This window comes from Stigmatopora nigra, chromosome 3 (genome assembly GCF_051989575.1).
Source record: "Stigmatopora nigra isolate UIUO_SnigA chromosome 3, RoL_Snig_1.1, whole genome shotgun sequence".
Taxonomy (NCBI): Eukaryota; Metazoa; Chordata; class Actinopteri; order Syngnathiformes; family Syngnathidae; genus Stigmatopora; species Stigmatopora nigra.
In genome coordinates, this window is record NC_135510.1 from 7,627,363 (window position 1) to 7,650,699 (window position 23,337).

Consider the following 23,337-nt stretch of genomic DNA (forward strand, 5'->3'; position numbering starts at 1 on the left):
CCCAGTGGGTAAGTCATCAGTCTCTCACCCCTGTGGTCCTTGGTTCGAATCCAAGTGCCTGCAAAGATTTTGCCAATATTATTCAGGTAAAAGAATAAGTTCTACAATAAATTACTAAGTGTGATCTGGGTATGAAAAGAGACAAAGCAACAAATACTACAGTTTAATATTGTCCTGGGTTCAATTCTCAGTGCCGGCAAAGATTTTCCAAATATTCAGTTAAAAAGAATAAGTTAAAATGCATAAGTGTATAAGTATTCAGTGATGGATGAAGCATTTTGTCCAAAAAAAGTGTTTCACCCAATTTCCTTGGATAAAACGTTTCAACACCTATGCCTAAGGCAGTTCGGAATATAACCTTTTACATACATACTGACGAATGCACGTTATTATGAAAACAATTTCTATTTTGTGTTTGTCTATGTTTAATGGGCGTGGCCGAGGTTAGAGTTCAAATAGTCGATGTCATACAGCAAAATGGCGATTGAGACTGCACGGGCGTGCACTGCAGAGCTGCTCAGAGCTGACAATATGACGAAGAATGCCTGACAAACTTCTCACAAGACGTTGCTGCACATGTTGTATGTCGTCGTTTGGGGATTTCGAAGCCCCGGTTCTCATCTTATGAGTGATCGTTGACGGTAGCATGCTCCGTTAGCGTGATGCAGCCATGACAGCAAAATGTTTGCAAACAAATTGGCTGCATTGCGTTACCGATCGCTCTTTGTTTTAAAACTAATCATTCCTTTGTGTGTTTCAGTCCCTCAACGAGCACCACCGACTACTGGGAAACATCAAGAATGTCGCCGAAACGACCAGAAAGGATCAACTGGTCGACGCCATAACAAAGGGGGTATTTTTTGAATAGTTCCGATTTTCTCCGTTTAATATTTAAACTTCAGCTTTCAGTATTCAAGGATTTGCGCAATTGGCTCGTTTTTCATCATGATGCATTCAAATTTTGAATGAAATCACTAAATGACTTTGCGTTTTTTAATTGCAAAAATCTGTGGATTCGAAAAGAATTAACAGCAATCCCTCGATTATCGCGGTTATTGGAAAAACTAAAGTAGGGTCAACCCAATTGAATTTAATTAAAAAAAATACTATAGTGGCAAGTGGGGTAGCTTCCGCTTGAGTTTCAGTGTGGCTTTTCACATTTTTCTGATTTTAAAAAAGTAATATGCCATGTAGTGGCACTAGGCACTTAAATAAATATAATTTTAGCCCCTTAACTTTCTTTAAGACCTCAGGGTTAAACAGTAATCCCTCGATTATCGTAGAAAAGACATGGCTGCTATAAAGGAAAAATTTAAATTAGGGTCATCCCTATTGAATTTAATTTAAAAAACATACTATAGTGGCAAGTGAAGAGTAGCTTCTGCTTGAGTTTCAATGTGGCTTTTCACATTTTTCTGAATTTAAAAAAGTAGTCTGCCATGCAGTGGCACTGAGCACTTAAATAAATTATATAATTTTAGCCCCTTAACTTTCTCAAAGACCTCTAGGCTAAACGGTAATCCCTTAATTATCATGGTTAATGTAGACCAGACATGTTGCGATAAAGGAAAAATTTAAAGTAGGTTTATGCATATTGAATTTAATTTTTAAAATAAATACTATAGTGGCAAATAGAGAAGTAGCTTTTCACATTTTTCTGAATTTAAATAAATAATCTGCCATGTAGTGGAACCGCTAATATTTGATGGATTAAAACAATCATGTACTTTTACCCCATTAACTTTCTTAAAGACCTCAGGGCTTGGATCTTTTAGTTTTAAATGTGGTTTTGACAAAATATAAGTGAGGCATTTATTCAACCATAGTGCAGGGGTCATTTTTGACTAGCGTATGGTAAAATAACTTTTTTTCTGTGTAAGAAGAGAAAAACAAGCATTTTAAGATAATTATTTTTTAAGAATTAATAGATTTTAAATGATTGACTGAAAAACTCAAGGCAAAAGTATGTAGCTCCAAATGTTTTATTTTTTTTTTCAAAATAAAAGATTTCCCCATTTCTGGTAAAACCTTCCTTGCGAATGTATAGATAGATTCTGGTGTAACATCCAGCACTTTTTTCAATATAAAAGTTGAGACTTTGCAAATGTTTTTTTTTTTACTTAACTTTGTATATTGACCCTTTTTTTTGTTTCCAGAATTCCACCCAAGTCGAGATGGACTACACCACTCCCCGATTCTGGTAAAATCTCACTTGCAAATGGTTAAGTTAAAAAACATTCGCAAGGTCTTGCCTTTTATTTTGAAAAAAAAATGTAGATTAATTCTGGTGTAACATCCAGCACTGATCTATGCATTTTTTTCAAGATAAAAGGTAAGACCTTGTGAATATATCTTTTACTCAACCATTTGCAAGTGAGTTTTCACCTGAATTGGGAGAATTCCACCCAAGTCAGGTAAAACCTCACATGCAAATATATTTGCAAGGTCTTGCCTTTTATTTTGAAAAAAAATGCATAGATTGGTGTTGGTGTAATAGCCAGCACTGATCTATGCATTTTTTTCAAGATAAAAGGTAAGATCTTGTGAATATATCTTTTACTCAACCATTTGCAAGTGAGTTTTAACCTGAATTGGGAGAATTCCACCCAAGTCAGGTAAAACCACACATGCAAATATATTTGCAAGGTCTTGCCTTTTATTTTGAAAAAAAATGCATGGATTGGTGTTGGTGTAATAGCCAGCACTGATCTATGCATTTTTCAAAATAAAAGTTGTCCTAAACTTCATGTTTTACAGAATTCCACCATTGAACAGATAGGCTCAGACGCCTTAATTTTTTTTCTCTGCTGGATGGTCAATGTGAACCAGTCTGACATTTTTCAAAATAAAAGGTGAGCCCTACTCATTATTTTTTCAACTAACTGTACTAACCACCCCTTTTTCAGTTTTCGAATCTTCTCCACCAGGGGGTGGAGAAGATTCGATTTTTTACGATGCTGGACCAACAACGGGAACCAATCTACAAACTTTTTCAAAATAAAAGCTGGAGCTTTTATTTTCCAGATTTCCTGCTGGTGACAAGAGGAACTGCTTCAGTTTTTCAAAATAAAAGGTGAGCCCTTCTCATTATTTTTTCAACTAACTGTACTAACCCCCCCTTTTCAGTTTTCGAATCTTCTCCACCAGGGGGTGGAGAAGATTCGATTTTTTACGATGCTGGACCACCAACGGGAACCAATCTACAAACTTTTTCAAAATAAAAGCTGGAGCTTTTATTTCCTGTTTTTCCTGCTGGTGACTGGAGGAATTACTTCATTTTACTAAAGTTTTTCAAAATAAAAGCTTTTAAATGTATGCATGTGTTTTGTCTTTAACAAAAGATGCAAGTCACAATCAAAGTTAAAATATTTTATTTACAAGTAAACATTTTAAATTTGGAAAAAACACTTAGAAAAATTATATAAAAAAAGTAAACACTTAGAAAAAAATGAACAAAAAAAAGGGCAATAAACACTTAGAATATTTTTTTTTAAAAAGCTGGGGGAATAAACACTTAGGCAAAAAAAATGAACAAAAAGGGCAATAAACACTTAGAATATTTTTTTTAAAAAGCTGGGGGAATAAACACTTAGGCAAAAAAAATGAACAAAAAGGGCAATAAACACTTAGAATATTTTTTTTTAAAAGCTGGGGGAATAAACACTTAGGCAAAAAAAGACGGTGGAATTTATGTAGGAAAGAAAGCTGGGAGAATAAATTGAATATCCAAAAACTGGTATATATATTTAGCATATATTTTTTTAAAAAAGTTGGAGCAATAAACATTTAAAATTTTTTTTAAAAAAGCTGGAGAAATATATTTAGGATTTTATTTTTTTTAATAGCTGAAGAAATAAAATATTTTAAAAGAAAGTTTGAGCAGTTAACATTTAGAATATTTTTTTAAAAAAGCTGGAGAAATAATATATTTAGGATTTAATTTTTTTTTAAAACCAAGGGGAGTAAACACTTGGAAGAAAGAATAAACACTAGTCTTGTACTTGGGAAATTGACTTAAGAAAAATCTACTTTAACAAATGAAGTTTCTAATCTTTAATAATATCCTTGTGGACTTTACCTATATAAGAGGTCACAACACCAACTTATGTTCAGTGAAACCTCACCATAAAGATCAGATATCACAACATGGAGTTCCACAAGATTATAATAAAAGCTTTTATTTAGTTTGGATGAAGACTTGGATACTTTGCAATAAACAAATACGTTAACCTTTGAGAAGCCTGCCAGTCATCTCTGAAGTGCAGATAAGTGACATGGACCTGAGGTGTACAAAGAAGAAAACAAAACTTAATATAGAGAATCAAGATTCATCAAAAAGGCTTAATGTTTTCTTTTGAATTTATTTTACCTTGATCTGGCCCAATCTCCTCTCCTTTAACCTCGAGGGCGTGTGTTCTGGGAACTCTGGAAGAGCTGCATCCGGATGCTAAAAAGAGAGAACTTGATTTAACCAAACTAGTTGGGAGTTGCAAAACTATTATTGCAAAATGGAGAAATCTTACAACAAACTTAATAATATACAATCAAGATAATGAAAATAAGTTAGTGACTGCTACGTGCTATTCTTTTCCCTTTTCAGACAAGGCGATTAAATATTCACAGTAGCAATAACAGTTAGAAGAAAGTTGACGTAACCATTTTTGTATCAATATTTTTATAGTGTGAAATCAGAACAATTACAAATTGGAAATGGCACTCGTGGTGGAATTTATCTTTACATCCAACATTAGTTGTACCACTGGATGTAATTTAGAAGAGCATCTACCCATCAAACTAACTATACTCATGTTGATAAATCTGACAAAAAAACTTAGTAATATACGATCAAGCTAATAAATGAAAATAAGTTAGTGCGCCGTGTTGTGCTTTTCTTTTCCCTTTATCAGACAAAGTGATTAAATATACACAGTAGCAATAACAGTTAGAAGAAAGTAGACGTAACTATTTTTGCATCAATAATGTTTAGAGTGAAATCAGAACAATTAAAAATTGAGGCGTTTAGGACAGATAAGGCGATTAAATATACACAGTAGCGATAACAGTTATAAGAAAGTTGACATAACTATTTTGCATCAATAATGTTAAGTGCGAAATCTGTCTACATACAAAACAAGTCGTGCCACTGGGTGTCATCTAACCATCAAACTATACTTACATTGACATCTCGACTTTGTTTGATTAGATTAAAAGTATTTCTACACAAGTTGTGCCACTGGATGTCATCTAACCATCAAACTAACTATACTTACATTGGCATCTCGACTTTGTTTGATTAGATCAAAAGTATTTCTACACGACGGAATAATGGACAGAAAACGGACAATACGGTTCAAGCCAAATGAAAAGTGTCGTCGTGTCACTAATGCTAAAATAGCAAGTCAGATACGGCACACATCTGGATAGGAAAAGGATCTCAAACTTCAATTGTCGACGGTGTGTTGAAGCTGGCATTAAAGTAGCAGATTAACCGGCGTTTTGGGCTCAATCGATTACTAATAAGTCTCACGATGGCGTGATAAAACGCACTTATGACCGTAAAACGCAAGAGAACTTACCTCGTTCGGATGCATGTGTCTCGAACGCCGGAAGAGAAATGGCTTCCTGAAAGAATGAGGTACCGCGCATGTGCCAAATTTAAACAGCTGGTTGGCCTACGCACAATAGCTGTTTTTTGTTGTTGCAGCCAACAACTACTGCCCTCCTGTGGCGTGGCGTAATTTTTCAATTACCACGTTCATACAGTAAAGTGAGGATCTTGCTGCTCATCTATGGAATTCCCCTATACATCAATAAAAATACCAATCAAAAATACTTACATCTAAAACTCCCTGATAACCAACGCTTTATCAGGATGATAAAATCCATTTTTCCTATGCAGGAAAGAAAAACAAGTTATCTGGTGGTGGTTTAGATATAATTTATTAAAAAAGAAACCCAACAATAACTGTGTTCTTTTTTTTTTTTTACATAATGATCAAGGATTTTTATTATCGTAGACTCTTTCATCAGTTTCAGGTTCATTACAGAAAATGTTTATAGTACAGCGTTGTTCAATGTCTCCTCATTGCTTTAATAATAATAATAACTTCCTTAGGAGTGCTGGTCACATATCTGTACAATATGATTCTATTTTTTTTCTCTTTAATCAGTACAATTTTGTGAAGTCATTTAAAAAGGCCGTCAGCAATTAAAGAAGCTGCTTCTTCTCTTGCTATTTTTTTCCTCTTAAATATATAACCTTTTACTGAAAAGTATGACTAAGTGTTTAATATAAATTAAAAAGTACGCATTACAAGAAGTACACAGAAACAACTAAGTGAGAATGTGTGGCGACCGGGAATCGAACTCAGGCCATCCAGACAAGAGACAGGTGAGTTAACCACTGCACCACAACTTGGCTACACAGCTTGGCTAGTTCAACCCTTTCGTAAAAAAAACTCCCTTTGTAACGTCAGCTTTTCATCATTGCATCAACACAAAGAGTGTATTAGTGGGTTAAATTGAAAAATAATAATAAATAATAATATACTGGCTGCAGAACAGCCCGGCTTGAATAAGGAGATCACTAACCCGGTGACGCCGGTAATAAACTGTAAACACTTCTTGATGAAAAGATACATTTCAATATGTTCGCTTTATTTAAATTCAAGGCTTAATTGACCGAAATATGCTGATATTTAATGGTTGTAGAGCTGTGTTGGCTCGGGCAAGTTACCGAGTTAGCCCCACCCCCTTGACAACTGTCAGTTATGTCGCGTTTAAGGAACCCCGGAAAACAAATGCTCACAGATTGGATTTTAGTCCAGAATTTGAACACTAATAAAGTGCAGTTATTAAATATTGTACTTATTATCTACTCTTGTATAAATGTCATTTTTCGACTTAACTTTGAAAGCAAGATATTAACTTCTGTGTAAATAATACAAATAATAGCATGTTTTTGTTTCAGGAAAAGACAACTGAGATGTCTTTACTATTGGAGTGGGTATACAAAGGATTTAGTAGTATTTTGTATTTTCTTGGTAAGCATTTGTCAAATGAGGCTTATTTAATGCTATCAATCAATATATTGTCACATTTATACCTATCTTGATGAATATTACTTTCAGGTCTGTACAAAAAGAAGGGAAAGCTTGTCTTTCTCGGCCTAGACAATGCAGGTAAAACCACTCTATTGCACATGTTAAAAAACAACCGACTACGCCAGCACGTTCCCACACTGCATCCAAGTAAGGAAGCCATTTTGTGCCTAATTTCTTACCGTATTGTCATGCCATCTACCAAGAGTACGTCGCCGATCGACGTGTTGATGGTGTAAACTTATCTGTAATCAAATGAATGTTGGTTGCATTGCATTTTACAAGCGTCTGAAGAGCTGACCATCGGGGGCGTGACCTTTACCACCTTTGACCTCGGAGGACATGTTCAAGGTAAAGCAATGATTTAAAAATAAGCATTTGTTCACCATAGTTTTAAGTTATAAGAGATTTTTTACTGTATTGGCAAGCTCGGCGGGTGTGGAGAAACTACTTACCTGCTGTCAATGCCGTCATCTTCATGGTGGACTGCGCTGACCACGAAAGGCTGGCAGAGTCCAAGTCGGAGTTGGACGTAAAGCTTTGAACGTGAAAGTTAAGTCTAGCTAAAAGCAATCGCTGACATTGTCGTCTCTCGCCGTCCTCGCTCTAGGCCATACTGGCGGACGACAACATCGCAAGCACACCCGTGCTGTTGCTTGGCAACAAAATCGACCACCCCGAGGCAATCAACGAAAGCAGCTTGAGGAGAGTTTTGGCGCTGGATGGTCAAGTGACAGGAAAGGTGAGCAATGGTTTGCAGGGATGATTTTTGAGAATCTGTTTTACCTATTTTGTTTGGTCCTGGCAGAGAGGGACGTCGCTGAAGGAGCGCAATGTACGCCCGCTGGAGGTATTCATGTGCAGTGTGGTGAAGAAACAAGGCTACGGCGAAGGATTCCGGTGGCTGGCGCGATACATTGACTGACATCCCTTTCAGAATTCCTCAAATAGTGGTCAGATCGCCACCCTGACGTTCACTGCCATCATCTACTTGAAGATATCTGTAAATATTTAGACAATTAAACTATTAAAAAGGGTTAATGATGCATCTGGTTTCACTTGCTAAACAAAAAAGGCCTCCGATGAAGTAAAGTGTAGCGAGTATGTCTTCCTTCTATTGTGAATAGGCAATAAAAGTATGCAAATACTAAGTTTTGAAATACTATAGAACGAAATTGTTTATCTCTAGTTTATTATTAGTAAAGCGCGGCAAGTACATTCTTCTTCACATGCGACACCAAGAAGGGGGGAAAAAAAAGGTAGCAGGCCTAGCGCCAAGCATGCCGCATATTGTCTTATAAAGCAATACACAAGTCATCTCCGTCACACTACATTTGACTGAACGCTGTTAACAACACAAAGAAATGCCTTTGTAATAAAAGTCAGTTCCAAATGGACCAAATGATGAGAGTGCCAACTTGTTGCTGATGCTAAACTAATAAATTCAGTTCATGTTTGAAGTCCAGAAGAATAAATGGCGCAATATCTATGGCAAAAATACACCACCTGCCGAGTTGGTGTAGTGGGTTGCACACTCGCCTTTGCACGGAGAGAACGTGAGTTCGCTTCCCGGTGTCGGCGGTTCACTGACCAAGCAAGCGGTCGAGGGTCGGCCGAAGGCCGACCCGAGAACGCCTTTCGCACAGACAGGTCCATCAAGTGTCTTCCGGACTGCCGAAGGCAGTTCGGAATATAACCTTTTGCTGAAAAGTATGACTAAGTGTTTAATATAAATTAAAAAGTTTTTCTTTTTTTTCCCCTTCTTTCCAAGTATTTTCAGCCAAACGACGGCAGCGGGAATCGAACCCAGGTCTCCCAAGCGGGAGTCCAGTGATCTAACCTCTGTGCCAACCAAGTGACTACACTTTTCTTTGTAATCATTTGAGTGTCTTTAGAAGAAGTCCACAGAAACATCTAAGTGAAAAAGTGTCCCAACCGGGAATCGAACCCAGGTCTCCCAGACGGGAGTCCAGTGAACTAACCTCTGCGCCAACCAAGTGACTACGCTTCTCCTCGTAATCATTTGAGTCTGTTGACTTCAAGTACACAGAAACAACTAAGAGAAAATGTGTCTCGACCGGGATTCGACCCAGTCCTCCCAGACAAGAGACAGGTGAGTTAACCACTACCCCACAATTTAGCTGCAATTGATGGTCATCCCTTTCTCCTTCAGAGGGCTAAGGCTCCCCATTCATCAGACCCTACAATGCCCCTGGTTAAAAATATATACATGAAGGCTGCAGGACCACAATCTGAACAGCAGAGGGAAAATGTGGGCGGTTTATCTTTTAGTCAACTCCTGCCTATCGGAGTTTAATTGGGATTAGTAGTTGGAAAAAACACTAGTAGTCAAATAAGTTTTTAAACTAGTCCACTCACTTATTTATTATTATTGTTGTCAGTTAAACATTTTACTGATTGAGCTATTTCAATGATCTTGAATGGTCAAATGATCAAGCTTCAAATTGAAATGTGGAAAAATATCTAAAATATAGAAAATAGGCAAACAATGATCTGATAGGCTAGTCCGTAACTTGCTCTGAATGATGTCACAATGATGAGGGGGAGGAGTTCGGGGGGGAAAAAGAAGGAGAGGAGCCGAGAAGCGGCATTGGAAGGCTCCATCATCAGCCAGCCACTGCGCAGCCTCCACACCCTGGAGACAGCGTGCATTCTCGGCCACTGAACAGGTCCTTCTCGCCCCCCTTTTGGGCCTGGAGGAGCTTAGGAGACAGATCAAAAGAGTTGGAGCTTCTGCCCACAGCCAGCCAAAGGCAGGTGGTCCCATGTATTGATCCGATCACCTGTTAGTCACACCTGGAACCGGAAGGATGCTCTAAATCTACGAGCACATGGTGGTGGTCGTGCGGGGGCTTTACCCATGCGGCAGATGGACATCTTGTACAGACGCCTGCTTGTAAGTTCCATCTCTTCTCGGTGCATGTATAGTCAGTCACACGGGAATAACATCATGCCGTGGTTTCCATCCCATGTGGTGATGTTCCTAAACATGTCACGCAAAAAAAAAACCACTCCATTATATTCATTTTCAAATAGTTCATTTATGAATGCTTTAACGTGCTGATAATATCCTGAATTCCGTCCTTATGGTCCTGCCCTACTTTCCCAAACGTGCGCAGGCGTCAACAATTTTCGTGGGTGATTGCCTGAGTAGGATGGGATTATATTTTAGAATTATTATAATCATTAATATCTAAAAATAATGATAATAAGATACACACAATTCAATCAAAGTCTTGTTTGTGTGTTCGGTGGATAAACTTTTTTTTTTTTTATTTGCACTCGGGCCTAGTTCCAGTATATTTTGGTAAGGGCATTCAATACAGCACGTCGAGAGGGTTAACATGAATGAGACCAAAAAGTGTTTGTTCAATGTTCATTTTTGATATATTTGCCAGCCAAGAAACTACACTATAAATCAATGCTTAAAAAAAAAAAGACTATAAGAAATGCAAGAAATCTGGATATTGAAAGTTTTGGCCTGTCAAATCTGCTCATGACATGCACACTGAAATGTACCTTAATGTTGTTCCTGTGCTGTATCTGTCTCCCTAGAAAACATGCTGACGCACACATGCCCTCTTGTGCTCTTATGGCGGAGACCACCCAGAGCCTGTTCCTGTCTTTGGTTATCTAGCTGTATGAGTGTTAATCATCCATCATAAAGCTAGATAACCGAAAGTAGGAATGTCCTTCAAGCCTTCGGGAAAGAAAAATAAGCTGCAAGAAACACAAGAGGATGAGCCAACTCTTTTGGTAGGTTTGGTTCATGACTTTATATTTTGAAGATAGATTTCATCATTTTAGGATGTGATCAAATAACTTTATTAGCTGTATTTTTGACTGCTTTTCTCGAGACATTCATAGGTTTCTATAACTTTAAATAACAAAACTGCAATTTGTGATTGATATTATCGACTGTAGTACAAATATACTTAAATTATACAAAAAATGTTTAAAATAGACTAAGTTATAGGGTACTTTCAAAAATACAAAACTCGTTATCATGTATTAAAAAAACACATTAGCCAATAGTACATTTCACAAATTTGCTTCTTTTCTGATATGATAAATGATGAAAATGACTAAGAATTCATATCAAAATCAGACGTTTCGTATAGAATTAACAGTGTTCAAACATCAGGTTATTGTCATTCATCCTCCTAGTTTAAAAAAGTAAGACTGCGACCATAAATAAAGGCCTCGTGGCCTCTACCGGATGTGTGCTCACTGCGAACATGATGTTGTATCCATGGAAGCCATTTTGACTTCTCGTCTTCTCTGCGCATTGGAAAACGCGGGTTGCGATCATGCAAAAGAAAGGCAGCACCAGCGTGCACTCATTAAGGCCTACTGCCAGCTCACTAAGTTGAGATTCGTGATCAGGTCACCTTTTGGAGGCCTCTCACAGGTCACGCGTTTTTTTTTTTTTTAACTCTTTAGAGGGCAAGGGAGCATAATTAGTCATTGGTCAAGAAAGTTATTGAGAAATGGCTGTGATTATGGGGAATTTTAAGAGGTTAGAATACGCAAGTAAAGCATAGCAGACTAAGAGTTACAAACTAATATGAATTGCTTTAATATTGGCATGAGCTCAAAGCATGACTGTTACCAATCAAATATCATCATTCACGTTGAGCTCCCCCTCTCTCTCAAATCTGATTTGATTGCCCAAATTATTATATCATTATTATATTTTATGGAATTATTATTATTTGCCACCTGCACAATTATCCAAGGTTTATGGCTAAAACCTACTAGTATTTTCAATAGTAATAATAAACATAACACAGAGTCTTATTTATTTTATTTTTATTACTGATGAAATCCTTTCATAATGAGATTGACTTTCCTGTAATTTTCTTGAGTGCAAAACCTTTATTTTTTATCATACCATTGAAGGTTATTTTAAGTGAATTATTTTTTCAAAAATCAATGGCAAATGCATGGTTTTGAGCAAAATTATGATAATTGGAACATAGGAGTATTGTTTGGATAATAGTGCTTAAAAAAGGCTGAGTATATATTTTCTCTCCTGTTTTCAAAAAATACTCGTGTATTCTAATAAGAAGATAATAAAAATGTTGATAATTAAAACTTAGCCATGCATAAAAAAAGACATGATTTATCAAATATGGAGTCTATGTTGATTCTTTGTTGACATAAATTCTAATATTAATGTAAAAAAATAGGCATCACTGAATGAGTGAACATTGATCTTTTGTACTACAAGTAAAGATTTTTTGAGGACTTTACAAGATAAAAAAAGAGAGCGCGTCACAGAGCTTATTAACATAATTGCATGGAAACGAGGGAAGCTGCCATCTTAAAGGCGCAGTAGCAATTTTCAACTACATTCACAATTACTACAAGATTAATAATATAATACTTTCTCTTGAAGACATTGTGGTAGTACTTACTAGAAGAAGTGTAGTACATATTCAAGAATTAGACGGTATCATAAATTAGAGCGTGCACGAAAAAAAATCTCTTAAAAATGGAAATCTAAACGAGAAGTAAATCGTACCCAATTGGATTCTCACAGACTCCCTTTACTAAACATAGCTTATCGTGTACAATTTGTGTAATTCTAACATTCATTTGGTATATTTTGAAGAATTTAGTTACATTGTTTCTCATTTTTGCTTACCTGTACACATTTAATTCACTCACCATAAATCATGACCTTGATCATAAATTGAAATCATATCTGTTACAATCAATAGTTTTTGTCTTTTGAGAAAGTGGAACATTGAATGGAATGATAATATAACATGAAGTGTTAAATTATTCATGATTATTGTGAGAAATCTATAATCAGTATCTAAAAATCATATAGACAGGATTGTACTTCTATCGCAGTCGATGGCGGTGAATGAATGAATAATTACAACATATTGTACGACGTAAAAGTTATTAGACCAAGTTTGATATTACAGAAGGTAACCTTGGCATTTACCAGCCCCCTGAATCTGAGCCAGAAAGAACACAGCTTAAAAGGACTTCACCTCCCTCATCAAATTTTGCCCACTTTGGGCCTCCCTCTCACTTTTCGCCTGTTGGTAAACTCTGGCCACCGTCGGACACATTATCATTCTGAACGGGGCCTCGCTCTCTCCACAATGGCGGCTTTGTGCGCGGGCCGCTTGACAAAGGCCAGCCTGCGTTACGTCTATGCTAGTGCGTGTGTGGGTGCCCGTGAGACAGGGAAGGGAGGACAGGGCGCTTAAATAGGTGGGAACCAAGCACCCAGACAGCCGCAGACGTCTACTGAAAAGTCGCCTTTTGTCTTACTGACTCTTTATGTCTGCGTGACACTATCAAACCGTACTCGCCTGCATTATTGCGTACTGAATACACCACACATCCTTTAGAAGGGTGATGTTCAACGTGTGGTACGCGGGATTTTAATAGCCGTTTTAATGAATAAACGGCAACTGATATTTGAAGGTGAATCCTCCGGCACATTAGAATGGAGATGGGTGTACATGAATACAGTAGAGTTTGACTTTTTAACCACTAGATTCTTTAAATACATATGAGCCTCATGTGACGGTATTTTTGATTGGCTAAAATAAAAAGAGACGTATAAATAGGAGTGATTAAAAAGGAAATCTACTCTGGCATTTATCAAAAATGTTATTATAGTCCTTGTTCTAACAAGTTTCACATTCTGCAAATATAATTTTTTTGGTTTTTTTTTTTTACTACAAAATACTTTCTCCAATTTCAGGTTTATTCATATTCTTCTAATATACGTGTTTTTATTTTATTTTTTTACTACAAAATACTTTCTCCAATTTTAGGTTTAGTTCAAGTTATTTTTGCAACTGCTAATTATTTTTTGAGCTACAACTTTCTCTCTTTGTGACAAATTTATTTTGTACTTATGCAACAAACCTACATCCATAACTTTGATGTTGTTTTTGGAACTCCATAATAAGAGATCTAATTCATTAACATTGAAGATGGAGTAAAATTTGATGGTTTCTTGCAATTTGATGTCATTTGCCTATTCATGTTCTAATGAAAAATCAGTAAATAGTAAAAGAAAATACAAAGTTACATGTCTTCATTAATTACAGTACTCAGAATTTGTTTTGTGAAGATTATAGATCTATTTTTGGGTTATGATTTTGAATTTAACCTTATTCATATTGTTCAAAAGTAAAAACAATCTTACCTAAATTCTGGGCTACTTATAGCATAATACTTTTACTGAACCATCGATAAGAACTTAACATAAAAGATGAATCCAAGTATGTAAATACATTGATTTGTGAAGTGAAAATTCATACACATACGAGTACGCAAATGAGCATAAATCCAACCGAACAGATGAAAGCGTCTCCTCGTGGCGCTTCTGTTTGTCCCTGTCAGAAGCGCGGTGGCCGTCTGGTCCAAATTTAAGGGACCCGAACGGGTACCACCGATCTCCGAGTCCCCCCACTAGGTCACCCCAGCTGCCACTCCCATCTTAATCCAGGGATAAACCTGATTATCCCACTCGGGCTTGCTCTTGGCTTTGTAACAGTGACAGGAGACCTTTCACACCTTTTTTTTTGCTTCCCTTGGTCGAGTGGGTTGGAGCTGTTAAGACCCCCAAAGGCAACGTGTGTTCACCATTCATTGCCTTTAACTACGGCATGTCACTAATAACAGGAGATAAATGTGGACTCGAACCAATATTTAAATTAGTTTTCGGTGCCTTTGACGCTGCGAGACATCCAAAAATATGGATTTTAAAACTAAATAAACTCAAAGTATCCAATCCATTTGCTTGTAGTCAAAGGCTGGATACAATTATACTATGAGTATGCTTTTTTTGATCTCTAAGGTAAGGTAATTTAATGTAACTTTAATGTGATAATTGGTATATTTAGTGATAAACTTTAGATGGCTGTTAAAGTTCAAGTCAATAATAAATAATAATGACCTATAAGCTACTAGAACTTAAATGATCTTGTCACTAGGTAGAACCCAAATCCATGTTGACTTGGACGGGTTCTCAGTCAAACCAGTTTGGATGTCTATTCCAACCAATAGCAGCCAATGACTTCCTAATTTTGCATTTCGGTTGAAATTTGTCTTAACACAGTTGAATTCAACAAAATAAGTAGCCCATTCGTTTCTAAGTCAGATAAAAAATTGAACACATACAACATAACTCGCCTTCTAGAAGTAATCACTGCCAACTCCCCCATTCCAAATGATTCGGACATCTACTGCCATTAATCGTAGCCAATGACTTCCTATTATAGTATTTTTATATTACACCACCTAATCATTTCACTTAAAAACCAACATTTAATGCTTACTGACCGCGTCTTAAAATAACAGCTTAGAAATTCTCCGACACGAAACCCCGAACCATGTATTGAATTTTTCAAATCTACTGCCCATTTGAATGACTGAGGCAATTCATCTAAAAAGGTGACGATATGCAAAAAAAAAAAAAAAAAAAAGCATCCAGGGCTGAATTTCCATTCCCCCCCACCAAGCTCCCAGACTGGCAGTCAAGTTCAAGTTCACAGGATAGAAATGGAGTTAAATTGGAGTTAAGGCCACAGAGTGGGTGGTGGTCCTTAAAAAAGAACAGCCTGTCTCATGCACATAAGGACGGAGAGATAGGGGAGATGAAGGCTAGTCCAACAGCTGGGTCCAAAACGACCCCCCCCCCCCCCCTTCAACCGACCGGCGAGTAGCCCGAAAGCGCCCGCCAACTCGCCTACCCCTTCCCACCCGTCATCCCTTTGAGAAAGCTCCAGGAGCCTGGGAACACCGGGAATGTCACATTCATCACTTTGGCATGGTTCTTTCAAAGAAAACTGGCGCGGGCCTTTTGCGACGTTGGTCAAGACACAAACTCAGCAATCCGGCACGCTCAGATAATCTGGTTTTTGTCTTTCCAGGATTAAAATCATTTGAAATGAATGGCAAATGAAAAACGGAAATGGCAAGTCTGCATGGGGGGGGGGTTTGTGTGAGAGATTTTTCTTTGTTTTGGGGAGCTTACATTCAAGTGGCACATGAAAAGAAGCTCATTTGCATAAACTGCATGCTGTCTGAGGGCTCGGAGGTGGGAGGCTCGTTCATCCACTCGGGGACGGAGCACGGTGGCGCGCTCAGGATTGGCAGCTCGAAAGAGTAGCCGTGAATGCCAGACAGGGGGGGGGGGCAAAGGTCAGAAAAAAGGAGGAACGTTCAAAATGGAGGGAAAGGGTTCACGTATGGGGTTTGAGTCTTTCAAAAAAAGATCCGTTAGAATTTTTTTTCATGCCGCACTAGAGCATTTTTTTAAATATATTTTTAAAGTCTAATAAATATGTTGGTATATTTGACTCAGACAACTGGACTGGAATTCAAGACGTTGACTTTTTGTTTTTCAGAAAATACATTCATCTTCCAAACTGCCATTGTCTAAAAGAAAAACTTTAAAAAAATGAATGTCCAAAAGTCAAACTCGGCTAGGACGAAAAATCATATCTTAATAAAGATTAGTTTTCACAAAATTTGAAAAAGCCAATGGCCTGTTTATGGTTTAAGTGTTTTTAATTTGAATTTAAGACATTAAATCATAAAGAAGAAGAAAAAATGCCTTATTTTAACATATTAAATTCCGGTTTTTGACGTCAATACATTCAACAAATCAATTTGGAACTGAAAATTGCTTTGTGAAAGAATCTAATAACTAGATAGAATGCTCAGTTTTATTGTATATACCAACTATTAACATTTGCTATTTTTTTTTGGGTCTTTTCAGAAAAAGGAGATTGTCATGATGCCAACACGGCGATGAACATCCTCCAAGTTTCCAACACTGCAAATTTGAATCTAATACGGCAATTTTGATACAATTGTCAGTTGTTCCATTGATGCCAATGTATTGTAAAGTCATTCAAATAAATGCCCATTTTCAATGACTGTTTTTAACTTATAACTTTTGTTGGTATTATAGTGAAAGTTTCTGGCAAACAACGTTTTACTTTTAGAGGAAGCATCAAGTTCTGATTCAATCACCATCATTCTTTACCACGAGTGAGCGTGACAATGTAAGACAACAGATCAACAAAAATCCAGGCGATGTCCATAGTGAGTGGGACAGAAGGGTCGCGACCTCCCGCTCTCCAGGGACGCAGCTTGACACGAGTCGGCGCACGCGTGCCGCTTCATCACAGGGGTCCTCTTTCAATTGACCCTCTCTCCGATTGACCAAAGCAATTGTGTCAAGCTCAAATTAAAGACTTGGTCAATTCATTAGCATTATGTCACAGCTCATTATTATTTTGTCCATTAAAAAGCCCCAATTATCCAAGCATCCAGTAGAAATATAAATGGGCGATCAAATGTCACGTTCAGTACTCGCCAGAGGTTGGAAGCTGGAAATTATGAAACTACATTTGGAAATTGCAAACTGGCGGTAATAACAGCGCATCAATTTTAGGTCCACACACACACGATATCGCTGGGTCAGAAAAAATACACTTTTTTTTATTATTTACGATTTTAAAAAATGCTTTAGGCCATTTATTGGGTGCAAAAGTTTTTAAACTATAAAATCCCTATTTTCTCAAAATAAAAATACAATTATCTTTAAACATTTGAAAATAGGAAAGAACAGTTTATTCATTGATTTTCTGAACTACTTATCCTCACAAGGGTCGCGGGGGGTGCTGGAGACTATACTACCAAACTAGGCGGGAGACACCCTAAATTGGTTGCCAGCCAATTACAGGGCACAACAAGACAAATGAGCATTCACACATAAGGACAATTTTGAGTCTTCAACAAGTCATGTTTTTGGGATGTGGGTGAAACCAGAGTACCTGGAGAAAACCCACGCAAGCCCTCCTTGAACACATACACTCCACACAGGGGGGCCCACCTGGAATTGAACCCTCAAGCACAGAGTTGTGAGGCCCCACGTTCAACCACTCTGTCACTGGCCTACCCCGATCCTCGTGATGATAAGCAATTCAGAAAATGAATTATCGTCTTTATCGCATACTAGTAATGGGGTCGTATTTACCACGTGGTGGCCTAAGACACATCCTTAGTATACTGAAAACGTGATAATACTTCAAACTGAATCGTCTTTAAATCATGGCATGAACTTTTTCACTCGAGTCTAACTCAGTTGAACTTGGAGGAATGGCCTCCCTTGCCTTGCTTAAATGGATAGGACGTCTATCGCCGTCTAGAGCGGCAAATCCTAATTAAACAGTGACGAAAAGACGGCACGTTTGTGTGCGCGTAAGGCAGTAGATGAGTGCACGGTCATTTATATCTTCCAACTGACTGAGCTTTAGCTGTTGTATTGTTGATTTGCATAAGAATGCCTTCAGGCCCTGTGAACTTCCCCAACCTATTGACCCGGATCCCCAGACATGAATAGCCGCGCTTTGACGCTCCTCAGCCTCTCAAACAGCCTTTAAGTCCCAATCATGGTAATTTAATATATCTTGAGCCCCCGGCTGCTGAGCCAGAGCCCCTCCGCAGTTTGTTTTAGGCATTCGCCCATTCCCACCTTATCATAGCCTTGCCTTATTTGGCCAATTTAAGGGGCTGCGCGGCAGGACAAGAACAACCTTTCAGCGGCGTAATAAACCACATATTCTGTATAATTAAAGTACGTTTTTGTCCCATTGTGATGCTTTAAAAAATATATATTTGCATTGGGTCTTTTGCCTGTAAAAACAGAACTAATGAGATTGGCTTAGATTGTTTAGAAGGGAGTGAGAACAAAATTATGTTTATCGTATTATATTAATTGATATTTATAAATCAGTAGGTATTGACGGAGATTGACATCCAATTCATTAGAAAAGAATTAAGTGTGTTTTTGCTACCTAGATGCAAATTTCTAGCTTCAATCAAGAGAGAAAGAGAAGTTTCAGGTCTTCGAGTTTGTCCAAAAAAAAGAGAAGCAAAACAAAAGTGCTCAAAGAACTGGCAGGAAGAGGCCCTCGTGAATACTTTCCTAACATTTGGGAAACACATACACACACATACACACAACAACATCCCTGCTGCTGCCATAGAAAATCTCTGTGAGGAGATATTTGTTCCAAGAAACAAAGCGTGCATTTGTTTCTCTTTGCATTGGCTTCCTAATCAAAGCTTCTAATTAAGACCATTTCTTTCCACTTTTTGGAGATCAAATACACACAATTATCAGCGCAAACGGCGTCCCATCTCATGCATTCTATTCATACGTTGGACAATAATCGTCACTCGGCCCAGTTTGGCACGCAGACAGAGCCTAGAATTGGCCAATTGAACAACCTAGACACGTCAACCATGCTTTTTAAGGCTCATTCTAAGGTGGAATCTGTCACTTGTCTATGCTGTCACTCTGAATTTCCAGGCTAAGAATCATCTTTTGGTGTCCCAATGATCAAATTTTAAATATACTGTTGACACAGCAGTTTGAAGATGTTTGACATTTTCTGCTGAAGGCCAGAAAACCTTTCAATCCAATGGGGCCGTGTCACCTTGTTAAACATATGACATAACATCCTTCAGTAAGTGGGAATGCAGTTCAGAAGCGTGTACAGTGTAGTACAGTGTATGTGTATCACAGTGCGTTACAGTGGTGTGTGAGAGGTAACCCTGAGTGATGTCACTGCCGGCCCCTCGTCATGTTTTGTGAGGCTCTGACGAGACGTGACAAGCCAGCTCGCCCTTCCAGTTGCACAAATTTGTTCCATTTTTGCTTCACTGGACATTTCTTTATTTCCAAAAAAGGACAATGGTCTCTTTCTTTTTCATTCTCTATATTCACCCCCCCCCCTCCCCCCATATCTCTCTCTTTACCCCCCTCTCTCACTCTCTCAGCCACACCGACACACACAAGTACACAAAACCTCGCTAGTAGACACATGCACACTTGCTTGCTGTCATGCTCATTTTGATGGTAATTAATGACATCATCCTGCGTGCGGTGCACGATGGTGTGTAAGTGTGTGTGTGTGTGTGTGTGTTTGGGGGGGTGTGCGGGGGTACATTTGTTTGTTGAGCAAACCGTGGGAACAGGGAGCTCTCCAGGGTAGCGAGTCAGGGCCTCCAACAATACGTATGCTGTTGCTTTTCACCCAAACACCCCCATGAGAATCATCAGCCCCATCACCCCGCCTTTAACCCAAATGTCTTCATGGCGTTTATTGGCGGTTGTTGTAATGTTGAGTGAGAATTTACCGCCATCTCTCAGTCGGCCCGGTATGACCTAGTTGAATTTTTTTGCTCTCTCTCAGGTAACTATAAAATGTGCCTTCATTTGAAATTAGGCCCCAGATTTCAGTGCCATTGACAGTAGTAGATGTCCAATTTATGCAAGCCATTTTACTCAGAATGGATTGGAGTACATTTGCTATCATTCATTCATTCATCTTCCATACTGCCCATCTTCAAAAGGGTTGCTGGAGCCTAACTCAGCTGTTTTTGGGCAAAAGGCGGACTACACCCTAGACTGGTCGCCAGTCAGCGATAGGTCCCCCATTGCTATCAGTGACAGGTAACGAGTTACTGAAATGCTGTCTATTAAAAATTGAAAGCTTCCAAACAGTATACAAATCTTAGTAAATTGTTTAAAGAATTATTTGTATTTTGTACTATGAGGAAAGAAAAAAAATGACAAAGAAATAAAATGATTTAACAAAGTCATCAAATACATTTAGAACATTTACTAATTGATAGGCCAAGAGCAGGTGGCGCTGCCAATTAGTTCAAGCAACCAGTTTATAATGCACACATTTAAAGCTGGTCGGCATCTTTTGAAAACAGGGCGGGAACTAAAACGGCCTTTATGGGCCCATACAAGTGCTGCTGGTGTATGAATAGTGATTTTGATGGCACTCCACCTCACGGAGGTTCAAACCCCCTGAGATTTTTTTCCTTTGACCCCCATCTAAAGTTTGAACGAGAATTTCAATATTTAAACTTAGAAATGTGCTAAAGGTACTGCATTAAAAATACAGTAAAAGAATAGCCCCAGTTTTATATTCACCATGCTAATTGAGTTTTTAAAGATAATTATTAGTAAGAAAACAGCAGGCAATTGTATAAATACAACAGAAACCGGTCTATGGCATTTTCATTATATTCCGAAGAGAAACGGCTATTTGAATGTGCGCAAATGACGAAAAGTTGTGGAGAAAAACTGTAGGTCAACTTAATAGCCAAACAGGCTGAGGCCAAACATACTTTTAGGGAATTATGGTCAAAAAATAGGATTTTTTTTCTCCCTAATGGCGCGTATACACATTACTGCTATTATTCATTTGAACTCTTCACTTTGAAAAGTTCACCCCACAATTCATTTGAATGCTACGCAATTATTAGTTCCCTGACCTTTTATCGTACCCTCAAAATATTCCCTGAAGAAGAAAAAAAATGATGGGATGAAATCCCATTTTAAAGACTTCTACCGGGAGAAAAATCCACGTTGAGGCCAGATGGATGGCGTCAATCAGCTCACAAAGGTGATATAATTGCCGGGGCAGGGTGGGATGAAGCCTCAGCCTTTGGAGTTTTTCACTCTCCTCCTTTTCCCATTGCACCTATTCTCTCCAAATCTATACTCCCTGATTATACTCCCCTCCCTCATTGTTCCATTATCCCCCAGCAACAAGAGGCCAATTTGTCCCTCCGGCTTGGCTCCCGCCTTTCCCCCGCTGCGTTATTTAGCTCTTCTCCCGCACTTCAATGGCGAGTAGCGCTCGGAGGACTTCCACAGCATCTCGGCCATTCCTCCGCGTCTCCCCCCCCTGCCCTCCACGGCAGCCTTTAATCTGATTACAGGCCTTGCGCAGCCTTCCAGAGGAGGCCGGAGCCAGGAGGACAATAGCGGAGCGAGCGCTTTCACAAACATTCTCGGCAGGCCAACCTCATTTTCAAAAGGTCCTCTCGTTGAAGATCGCTAAAGAGAAACACCTAGTGCTTGCCGGTCCATATTGTTGATTTATGTGGCTGATTAAGTTTATTTTTTTACGGAATGGGATTAAATTTGTGCCTCAAAAATTATGGGATTATTTTCTAACGTATTCATTTCTCTACAGGGGTTACTAATGTATTTTTTATTGAACGGACATGTTTTTTTTTTTAATGGTGATTTGATTTGAATTCATACTTGAGGAAAGTAAGAACATTTCAAAGTTATATCAACCATTTCCTGCACAAATTAGGACTTCATTTGCTTTATGTTAGGGATGATAAGGACTAATACAAAATTATATTAATAATACAAATTATATAAATATTATTTACTGAAATATTTAAAGTTTTTTAATAACCAATTATGGTGACTTGCTCATAAAAACATTTGTTTTAAAACATGTAAAATAGTCACTTACTGTAGACTTTGAATAGTTGTCCATTGTCCCTGAAAAGGATAAAAACAAATCTTAGTAAGTAATGAACATCATAATGATATATATACAGGACAGTAAAATGTTTCACTGTGTGTGCCTTTTATAAGAACTGGCTAGATAATAAGGTTGACTTGATGGAGATGTCCATGTGACAGAAAGCATATGTTTTCCCTGTGCATTAAGAGTTCATCAAGTCACAGTCCATTGGTTAGGAAACGACCCCACTAACTGACCCCTCCACACTTTGTTACCATCACAATAAATGGAACCCATTGATATACTCATGTATATATTGTATCAGTAGAAATGCCATTCCTGTAAAAATGCTGTCTTTTTCTTAAACATTTTAAAATTTGGATTTATCACTTTGCACTTCAACTGTTTCCACTGGAAAGAGCACCTGAGTTGCATTAATACGTTCATCTATTGTCTATGTTGTTGCAATGAGATACTTCTGTAGGACTTACTTGTTCATTTCAGGTTACTTGCAGGTCACTTTGCTCAACAGGTTACTTCCTGCACTTTTTGGAGCAATCTGAGGTCACTTCCTGCATTTTTGTGATCATTTCCTATAGATTGAAGGTAATTTTTGTGCAAATACCTGTAGATTTTGTGACTTTTTTTTTCAAGCCAGTTCCTGATGATATCGCTTTATATATTACTCATTTATTTTTAAAATTGGGGCAATTGGAAATATACATGTGGATATCTTTATCAAAATTTGGTGAAACTCATTATGTGCCAAAAATTTTATACAACATATGGTCTTAGTCTCTAGAGTTATCATTATTATTTTCTTGGATGATGTTTATGTTAATGAAATGTTTTTGCCACGGGAAATAAATTGA

The 23,337-nt window shown here is 37.9% G+C and overlaps 2 protein-coding genes and 2 long non-coding RNA genes across 13 annotated transcripts; 3 read left to right on the plus strand and 1 right to left on the minus strand.

Moving 5' to 3' along the window:
- Positions 1-441: 441 nt before the first annotated feature.
- LOC144194788 (uncharacterized) lies at positions 442-3,315 on the plus strand. 10 transcript variants are annotated; one of them, XR_013325976.1, is made up of 6 exons: positions 442-581; positions 761-853; positions 2,157-2,200; positions 2,758-2,852; positions 2,928-3,073; positions 3,148-3,315. XR_013325976.1 is itself a non-coding variant. In XM_077714097.1 (6 exons), the coding sequence occupies exons 1-5, from the start codon at positions 542-544 to the stop codon at positions 3,068-3,070; spliced, it is 339 nt and encodes a 112-aa protein (XP_077570223.1). In that variant the 5' UTR covers positions 442-541; the 3' UTR covers positions 3,071-3,073; positions 3,127-3,315. The 10 variants fall into 10 exon arrangements, 6 of the variants coding, with proteins under 6 accessions (XP_077570223.1, XP_077570224.1, XP_077570220.1 ...); XR_013325978.1 differs by having other exon boundaries at positions 2,940-3,073; positions 3,127-3,315; XM_077714097.1 differs by having other exon boundaries at positions 2,157-2,221; positions 3,025-3,073; positions 3,127-3,315.
- Positions 3,316-6,510: 3,195 nt separating this feature from the next.
- On the plus strand, positions 6,511-8,138 carry LOC144194262 (small COPII coat GTPase SAR1B-like). The gene is made up of 7 exons (XM_077713194.1): positions 6,511-6,603; positions 6,971-7,043; positions 7,131-7,250; positions 7,386-7,451; positions 7,529-7,632; positions 7,711-7,842; positions 7,909-8,138. Exons 2-7 carry the CDS (start codon positions 6,986-6,988, stop codon positions 8,023-8,025), a joined length of 597 nt encoding a protein of 198 aa, XP_077569320.1. The 5' UTR covers positions 6,511-6,603; positions 6,971-6,985; the 3' UTR covers positions 8,026-8,138.
- Positions 8,139-9,489: 1,351 nt separating this feature from the next.
- Positions 9,490-23,029, minus strand: LOC144193925 (uncharacterized). The gene is made up of 5 exons (XR_013325794.1): positions 22,957-23,029; positions 22,472-22,500; positions 10,641-10,841; positions 9,980-10,104; positions 9,490-9,917 (listed from the first exon to the last, which is right to left on the minus strand). It is a non-coding gene; the product is annotated as an uncharacterized LOC144193925 (long non-coding RNA).
- Positions 9,698-17,044, plus strand: LOC144193924 (uncharacterized). The gene is made up of 3 exons (XR_013325793.1): positions 9,698-10,017; positions 10,677-10,877; positions 16,885-17,044. It is a non-coding gene; the product is annotated as an uncharacterized LOC144193924 (long non-coding RNA).
- Positions 23,030-23,337: the final 308 nt, after the last annotated feature.